Genomic DNA, 10,202 nt, shown 5'->3' with positions numbered 1-10,202 from the left:
ATGGCCAGAAGGCAAAAATCAAACCAAACCAGTACTAAGGGGAAGCATTAGAATGAGCTTTAATTGGGGTTTTTGGAGGAAAGACTGGGCATGATGAGTAGTTTAGGACTGGCAGTGCTGGGTAATTTTGGAGGGCTCTACTCTGTGTGGTCCCTCACTGTTGGCTACCTGGTCCTGGGATGATTATGGCAGAAGTATATTGTTAAATGGGTCCAGTTATCCAGAGACAGTATGATTCTGAAATTGGGTTAGGTATCAAAGACATGCTTCCAGTTTATAAACCAAGCCGTTTTAATTCTCTTCCATACGGGCCTTTCACACAACCATAGATTTAAGTTGAAGGAAAACAGGTGCCATAGATGATGGGTACATAGCTAGCACAAATAAGCTACACCATATATACATGCGCTATATAGTTCTGCCCAGGCGCAGACGCAGATGTACTACTTCCACTTAACAGTGGATTGCTGCTAGGACTGTCTTTATGCCTCATGAGTCTTAAGAAAACTCACTTATTATAGGCAGTTCCAGATGGATATTTGCCAGACGTTCCTTTGTGTCCAAAAATGTCCCAGTGTCTGTTTTTCAAAAAACATAGAAAGGCCCACTGTAGATAGTATGGCCTTGTTCCAGAATATCATTGCATTGTATTTGCTCCCATGGGAGCTTTCCATCACTTATCATTGTGCCTTTCCCACTATTGGTCTCAACAGCATCATATGACCCTTTGGTGACCATCCCTCTGTATTTAACATACAAATTCTCTACATTGAAGTATGACTTCATAATGTCCTATGATTACAGTTATATTCTTCATTTTGAATTCTCTGATGTCCAAAACATACCTGTGAATGAAGACTTGCTCAAATACAGAGCATTCTGTCTCGTGAGTGTGATCTACATACAGTACAGACCACTCATTTTTGTATACTTTTATAACCACTATGGGTATGATTTTGATGTTTTTGATTAACTATCACTTCAAAATCCCTGTTACAATTTACTGAAATATTTACTGCAGTCACGAATAATGTACATCATGTGGATATGTAATGAATGCTTTCAAGTCTTTAAATAATCCTTCAGAATAGAAAGAAGCTTTGCAAGCAACCCAGCACTTAACATACACAATTAAAAATATGAGCCCTATTTTCTCTATTTAAAAAATAGTAGCCGGGTGTGGTGGCACACACCTTTAATCTCAACACTTGGGAGACAGAGGTAGGAGGATCACTGAGAGTTTGAGGCCACCCTGAGAATACATAGTGAATTCCAGGTCAGCCTGGACTAGAGTGAGACCCTACCTCAAAAAACAATAACAAAAACAAAACAAAAAAAAATTAATAATTTAGTAAGATCTTTTAAAAGGACCATTCCTGGGACTGAGATGTCTCAGGGGTTAAAGGTGCTTGCTTGCAAAAGCCACCCTGCCAGGATTCATTTCTCAAGGCACTCACATAAGCCAGATGTAAAAAGTGGTGTGCCTGGTTATTTATTTGTAGCAGTAAGGGGCACAAACACACAGTTCCTCATAGCTCGCTATTTATGACAAAGAAAAAAATATTATTTCCTTTGGATAAATAAAAGGAATAGAAGGGAAATTATTTTCCTTTGTAAAATTTTACTCCAATATGTATTACTTTGAAATCATAAATTATTACACACATACAAACTGGAGCTTTTATTTTACTAACATTTTATGCCAGCCATCAGCCAACTGGGTTCTGTGGGAAAAATGTAACTTTATTAGAACACAGCCATGCTCGTTCATTGCTAAATGGTTTATGGCTACATTCACACTCCAATAGTAATGTTAAGTTGTGCTGTCGTGATCATATGTCCTGCAAAGTATAAGATATTAACTCTCTAACTTCCTAGAAAAAATATGTATTAGCTTCTGATCTACAACACGAAGACAGTCATTTTATGGTAAACCATTAGTCATTTTGTAATTGAAGTACTAAGTGAAAAAATTTGTGTTTTAAAAATATACTGCTAGGAATAGTTTTATTTCAAATATTACAATTCAAAAGTATTCATCAATCATGCCTGATTGACAACAAATAAAAAATAATCTACATATTTCTCCTAAGCAAATCTAGGAATAAACTATGTTTTCTCAGTCAGCTAGATTTTTTTTTATCATTTCATCTATACATGTAAAAATTATCTGAATCCTACATAAATAGTAACATAGTATATATTGTTTCTGAGTCTCTTACTATTTTAGGGACAAGTATTATGTCTACTTCTTGAGCACCTAAATTTATTTGGAGAAAATGAAATACCAAGAATATGGAGAAAAAGAAAATTCAAGTTCCAAAATGTAAAGCTCGTGGTAACATGTTTTAAGAACTCACAGAAAATATTTTGAAAATAAAAATAAAACATTTATAACCCAAAAACACAATAAATGACCTGATGAAGAAATATACATAATTTAAAAGATTTAAGATGAGTTGTGAAGCAATAAACAGGCAATTGCAAAATCCACAGCACTTACACTGAAATTAAGCAACACAGAAACAAACTTGAAAAAAAAAAATAGGCTAAACACTAAAAAAAATTTAACTGAACATTGGGAAAACTGTTAGGATAGGAGAGCCATTACCAAATTGCTCACAATAACTTTACATCTGAGGAAAATGTAATTGAACAGAAAGTCTATTCTGTGGGAATAAAGTGCCAAAATATAAATAAATTGCAGATCTTAAGACTAACTGGTAAATACAACTAAACAATAACTGTCAACATTGTATTAAAGGACTATAATTTTATACATTATTTATTTATAAGAAAAATGTTAACTCTCACCATCACCTACTGACTTTTCAAACCATTCCTACTACCTGCAAAATTTCCATTAAAAACTAGTATTACACTATTTAATTCAGATGTGAATGGTATTTTGTAGCTCTCCATATCTTTCTCCCTAAGAAGTGTATGTGTGAGATGTAAGTGAAGATCCCAGAGTTCATTAGAATAGATTTGAACTGCTATCTGATGACTGATATGTAGGTATCATAAGATGCAAGACTATGAGGAAATAATGTTTAAACAATCGTTTCAAGAACATGCAGAAGCAACCATAAGAAAATAGTTTTGAAGAGTAGTCCCTTTCTGTATTAAATCTTATACACTTTTATTTTCAAGTATTTGGTAATTTGAAAGGGTCAAGAATTTCAAGAATTCAAATACTATTAGAATTAAACATGTATCATAGGCATTGAAACAAACTGTTCAACCTAAAAGTAAACACTACTTAATGAAAGATTATTAAATTTAAGATAAACAGATTCAAGTGAAACAGACCTCACCAGAGCCACAGAAAATGACAACATATACCCATAAAGTTTAGCTTATTGGTAAGCCATAAAAAGAAAACAAAAATAGATTCTCCATTGTTAACAGCTCTGTGACAACTAGAACAAGCTTTAAAGTATTTCCAATGGTTCAAAATTCAGGTTCAAATCTGTGCATTGCCTCATTTTTTTTTTTGCCTCATTTTTTTTTTAAAATCTAATTTTCACATACAACCAGACTGATTTTTGGATTTTCTTTCATAGTACAGGGAAAGCTCAATAATATAGCTAATAAATTATATTTTATTAATATAAAATTAATTGTTTCATATTTTACTTGAAAAAATTAGTGGATTTTTACTAACAACATGGTAAAAACAGAGATAACTCTAACTTAAAATTGCACAGCTTCTTCATGTTTATTCACAGCACTCTGTACATCAGCTTTACCAACACTTAAATTTACTGCAGCATCCTTTGGGGGAAGCACAAAATTACATTAATTACAAACAAACAAACAAACCACTTTTGACTTTTAAAAATTATATATAATATATATATATTTATATCCAGTTGACAAATAGCATCACAATTAATACTGTATAAAAAAAACTAAAAATCACCATGGAAGCTAAGGCCTAAGTTCTCGCTTTAATTGTTCCCTTTTTATATATCTAAGAGATATTAGAAATTAGATTCCAGTACCTCAAAAAAATAAAAAAAGGTCTACATTATTTATATACAGTATGGAAAATAAATGCTGCTTTTTGGCTAAGTTAGATTGATGTTACCTATAGTATTTACACTGTAAATGTTAAGGAGAAAACATACTAATAAAAATATTATTTCCAACAGAAATATATTGTGCCTAGAATTTTGATCTTAAGAGTTGTCTATCCTAACAAGTATACATTGAACAGAATTTGACTTTAAAACAATCTATTCAATGTTTCAGAGACCAGCTATGCTTCTTTATATTGCTAACCTAGATACTTTTGAGTCAATAACTGTAATAATGATAAGCACTGAACTTTAAATGAAACAATGGAAAATTGTGTAAGTGGAATTTTATTACATATTGTAAAACATAATGCCTTAATGCTGACCCATAATAAGACTATGTTACTATTCCTTTAACCCTTTATGAAATCTCATATATATGCTCTGCAACAGTGAAATATTCCAGTAACTTGCCAGAAAAAAGTTAATTTAATTATGTTGTTATTCTTAGAATTATTTCTCTAATATTTAAAAACATAATTAAAACCTTAGCAAAACAAACACAAGTAAATATAGCTGACTGAGCTTTAAACGGCACTTTAATTTTCAACAACTATAATTTACTGTTTAACTGAATCAAATGTAGAATATTTAAATGACTCACTATGTAGTGTGTGAAATCAATGACAGAATGCACAGAAAAGCAGAGGTATGTTTTAGCAAAGGTGTAAGGTGGCTAGCATGGAAAATGATAAGCACTCATATTAATAATAAAATGGTTTTAAATGTAGATGATATTAAATTAACACAGTATAAAAGAGAATAGCTTAAATAAACTGGGATTCACATATTAAACAGTACAGTTATGGCAGAATGAATTAAAGATATGAATAATTCTGAAAATTCTTTTCAGCCTACTTGCAATAGAAATAGTCAGGCTTTTTTTCCTGTACATAGTTTGATGCTTTGTCTATACCATTTATAGTAGAAAAATAAATTCTTTAGCAACCTAGAAACAGTTTATAAAACTCTTAAAGTTTAATTTTCTTTGCCAGACACGCCAATGTTAACTGACAGCTATAAATTAAAGCTATATAGACAACATGTATAAGTAATATAGAACAAGTTAAGAATACTACATTTACCGGATTTTTTAAAAAATCACTGTACTTTCTTAATTCCTGTGTGCTTTGCAATAGGAATAATAGGGACTTTGTTTTCTTAGAAAAGATAACAACATGTAAGCGTGTAACACAAACAGGATAATTTATAATATACATGTACTTCAACAGCAGCTGGTTCATTTTGACATCTTGGTTCTGAAGCTGAAATTGGAAGTACAATACCTAGGACGTAACAATTGGGAACAAATATTTATTTTAGGAAAAAAATGGAGCAAATCAAACTCTTAGGAGCCTTGAATCTCAAAACCATCTATTTACTATAATACACATAAGGTCACCTTAAAATTGCAGTATGAAGATTACAACATTGAGGAGTTTTTTCTTTATTAGACAAAATATGACCTAGTAAAGGAAAACAAAACATTGTTTCCCTTTCCAGAAAAAAAAGGTATGACTTGATAATGAAAGAATTCTGAAAAAAGCCCAACTAAATTTACCTGTGTTACCTACTCAGAAAATTTCATCCATAATTTAGTGTTCTGGTTGTATATTCACTAACAAAATATTTAACCCCAAAAGCAGCAGTCATTTATAGCAACTCTGGTACCAACATCAAAGGGAAAAATAAAATGGTGCAAAAGCCATTTTGGATTCTAGTACAACGTATCACAGAAAAGGAATATGAATACAAGTTTTGATTATATATACACATACTCCAAGGAGTCTGTCAGTACCCAAGGTATTTTTATTGCTATTATTAGCAATGGATTTTTTTGGATATGTTCAAGGGCCACATAAAAATAGATTCAAGGAACATATTTAATTGAAGTCCTAGATTAAAATGTTTGGTTTAAAGAATTTAAACAAATTTCATGGTTATGTATGAAAAGTTATATAACCTTATATGAAAATGTCATGAAGTATTTTTCTACACTATACTAAATGTATTCCCCAAGAGGGAAAAAATTAAAATATCTAAAATATATTAGATTAAGATTACAAGACCATCATAGATCTCTTGAACATGCATCTGTTTACAGAATTAACCGTATACAAAATGTTTATTTCATTATGGACCATGAAGAAATGAGGTGGCAACAACTACCCTTTGCACCACATTATCAACTCACTTTAGCCACACACATGTCCTCAGTATGTGCATAAAAGAAATAGGTTCATTTACCCCCTCATCAAATCATTCACAGAAGATGAAGGTGCAGAAATGTGAGATATGTTACATGTTATTTTTTTCTTTCTTTCAAACAACATCCCAAGCATGGCATAAGTGTCCTGAAATTATAAAACACTTAACTGGGCTTTAGGTATCTACACAGACTGCTAAAATGTAAATGAAGTTTCCAAATTAGCACATCAAATAACAAAACCAGCCATAAAGCAGGCTGAAAGCATTAAACGTTTCATATAGGTGAGTTTTTAAATCATTTAATTTCTATAGAAAAATTTTATTCACAATATAATGTGACAGAAATTGCCACAGGAATGATATACTGATTGCAATAAGGTTGCATGCAACAGCAGCTTTGCATTTTATAACTATTTCTGTTTATCAAAATTAAACCTCTCCGGTCATGCTTACCACATGTTTTTAGATTTGTAATGTAAGTCAGTAAGGAATACCATATAGTTGAAAGAGAAAATGTCTCATGAATTTGAATGTGGATATCTGTATGAAACATGAAGTATACTACTGAACCCTGAAACATGCACATCTAGATTTGCTTTTTGCCCAATTTCAGGCTGTCTGCAATCACATTCTACTTATATAATACCAAGAGGATCTGTTTGTAATTGTGGTTGAATTAGTTGAGGTTGCAATGGTGGTGGCAACTGAAGTGGTACCATTGATTCCACCAATTGTCCTGGGTTTGAAGGTGGTGGAGGGGCTACAGTGTTCACAGTTTCTACAATTTCTCCATTGTAAAAGAAAAACTGACATTGCAGAATGAATGTTTCCACAACAGACTGATGGATCTTAGTGGTAGACAGAAACTCTCGGTTTTCAAAATCAGGTCTCATCAAGGTGGGCCAAAAACAGATGGATAAGTTGTCTGCTGTCATTAGGTTGATTTTATTTTGCTGACTAACCCTAAAATTATAAAAAGAAAACACAGGAATTACAACTTATTACCATTACAGAATCCCAAGGTGTATTATTTATTTACCTTTTATCCTATCATCAAATTTAACATATCTTTCTTCCAGGAATTTTGCATTGAAATATTTTCTAAACCAAGAGATAACAAGCCAAATCCTTTTATTGTATGAAAGCCAAACAGTCTTAAAAATGTACATACACACCCACGTGCAATAGTGGCACACAGCCATGGTGGGTAACCAACTGCTCTTGAATTGGCTAATGGATCTGCTCAATGGAACAGAACCCATAGCTACAGCTGGGAAACAATTCGGAAACATTTCCAAAAATCAAGTCCACTCTCCAATATCAAGCTCCCACCAATCTTGGGCTACAAGGGGGCCTACACCTATTAAATTCCTTCTAAAATTATAATGGTTATCCCATTTATTCAGTGCTGATTTCACTCTCTGTTGGAGAATCTACTTCTCTTTTTCAGATGGATGCAGAACCTGAGGAGAGATTCAGTTCATCGCACCTCACCAGGGCCCCAGCTGAAACCACAGCATATAGGGAAATGAGCAAGAGTGCTGCTTTCTTGGTGAAACTGGTACCAGCACAAAGGTGAAGGAGATAGATACAGAGAATACTCAACTCCTACCAAACCTGATATCCAGAGACACAGAGGCTCCCAAGACCTCATCACTGAAGTGGACCTAACACAAACCCAACATGGCTCAGGGAAATTTGTGGAAAATGGGGAGGAAAGATTGTTAGAGCCACAAGTTGGGACATTATGCACAAAAACATTGCCTCTTCCCTATAACTGATAGCTACCCCCAAAATGCATGACCCACAATCCCCAATGAGGAGGATCCCTTCTGAGGGGGTAGGCCAGGGAGGAAGCTAACAATATACCCATATGGCTGTTTACACACAGAGTATGTACATAACCAATAAAGAAAAACAATGTACATACAGGGCTGGAGAGATGGCTTACTGATTAAGGAGCTTGCCTGAAAAGCCAAAGTACCCATATTCGATTTCCCAGGACCCATGTAAGCCAGATGCACAAGGTGGCACATGAATCTGGAGTTCATTTGCAGTGGCCAGAGGCCCTGGTGTGCCCATTCTCTCTCCCTCTCAAATAAAAAATTTTTAAAAAGTACACATAGAAGTTTTAATTGTATGAAAATAAAAACCTTTTTCCCTCTAGGATAAGACCAAATAACAGATACTAATGGGCTTCCAAGCAACCAATTCTAACTGTGTACCCAAATTTTTAAGACTATTGTGGGAGATTAAAAAGCAAGCCAGGGTATGGCAACCTCTTTAAACCTATCTTTATCATTCAACCAAGAATATTTTTAACCTTCGAAAATTTTCCCATAGCTCATAAAACTTATTAAATAGCTTTTACATTGCTACAAATTTCATTTGAAAGATAGTTGATTCAAAACAAGCTCTATTTGAAAAATTCTCACAATTTAATAATTTACCAATGGTCATAGATTAACTGTCTTGCATCCACTCCTCGAGGTACATGAGCAGGACCTTCTACCACCTTTAATAAGCAAGGCATAAAAATCAAATCTTGAAACAGAACTCAAAATTAAGTTAGGAGAGATCTTTAGGAGTTTATCCAGCCCTGTTACTTCACACAAAAAGAAACAATCTATGGGTTGGAGAATTGGCTTAGTGATTAATTAAGGCACTTGCCTGTAAAGCCAAAGTATCTAGGTTCAATTCTCCAGGACCCAGGTAAGCCAGATACACAAGGGGGTGCATGCATCTGGAGTTTGTTTGCAGCAGCTGGAGGCCCTGACACTCCCATGTTTTTTCTCTCTCAAATAAAGAAAAATAAAATATTTTTTAAAAAAACACTCTGAGCTGGGCATGGTAGTACACTATAATCCGCAATACTCTAGAGGCTGAAGCAGGATAGTATGATCAGTTGGTAAGGGAATACAGTCCAGAAGTCTGTAGAATAACAGGAAAATCTTAAACTTGTAGACTAAAAATAAAAAAAAAAATAAAAAAGAAATGAAGGCTAAATGAAAGGTAACTCATAAATACAGAAGATACTCATCTGAAGCGTAACAGTTTTGTGATAAAGGTCATTATTACTTGTTCAAAAAGAATTAAAAAGAACATTCAAAGTAAAGTCAGCCTTTTGTTAATATATTGTAGGTATCTAGCAGGCTCATTATATTTTTTCTATATAACTAGACTCTGAAAATATCTATAAAGTCAGGAGTATGGTGATGAGGTCTAACTGAAGAGTCTGATAATACAAAAGAAAGTTAAAAATAAGGGTGAGCTATATATACAGATGGCTTGGCTGTTAAAGGCACTTGAAAAAGCTAACGGCCTGGGTTCAAATCCCCAGTGCCCATTTAAATCCAGATGCACAAAGTGGCACATGCGTCTGGAGTTCATTTGTATTGACCGGAGGCCCTGGTGCACCCATACTCAACTCTCTTTTTGCCTCTCTCCCCCCTCCCTCTTTGTCTCCATCTCTCCCAAATAAATAAATAAATAAATAACCAACCATTGAGGCAGGGATGTGAACTTAGAACACAAATAGACATTTCTGGATAACTGTTATTAGTTTAACACAACAAAGCTTAATTGGTGTATGGGGAATAAAAACAAAGACAGAAGGCAAGACTGAAGAAGTTAGTATTAAAGCAGTTTTGATTTTGATGACAGAGGATTATTTAATCATAAAAAAATCTTAATACAAAAGTGTTCTCAAGGGCTGGAAAGATGGCTTAGTGGTTAAGGTGATTGCCTGCAGGGCCTAAGGACCCAGATTCAATTCTCCTGGTCCCATGTTAGCCAGATGCACATTGTGGTGCATGTATCTGGAGTTTGTTTGCAGTGGCTAGAGGCCCTGGTTTGCCCATTCATATTCATTCATTCTCCCCCATCATAACTAATAAAAAAAAATGTTTTCAA

At 33.7% G+C, this 10,202-nt stretch overlaps 1 protein-coding gene across 1 annotated transcript in view; it reads right to left on the bottom strand.

The window, feature by feature from the left end:
• Positions 1-3,463: 3,463 nt before the first annotated feature.
• Positions 3,464-10,202, bottom strand: part of Arhgap5 (Rho GTPase activating protein 5) — an 84,108-nt gene continuing 77,369 nt past the window's right edge. The window contains exon 7 of the mRNA XM_045155634.1: positions 3,464-7,253. Coding sequence (XP_045011569.1) covers positions 6,926-7,253 — 328 coding nt within the window. The 3' untranslated portion in view covers positions 3,464-6,925. The remainder of the gene's footprint in view (positions 7,254-10,202) is intronic.

Source organism: Jaculus jaculus, chromosome 7, assembly GCF_020740685.1.
Source record: "Jaculus jaculus isolate mJacJac1 chromosome 7, mJacJac1.mat.Y.cur, whole genome shotgun sequence".
NCBI lineage: Eukaryota > Metazoa > Chordata > Mammalia > Rodentia > Dipodidae > Jaculus > Jaculus jaculus.
This window is presented reverse-complemented; position numbering and strand designations above follow the sequence as displayed.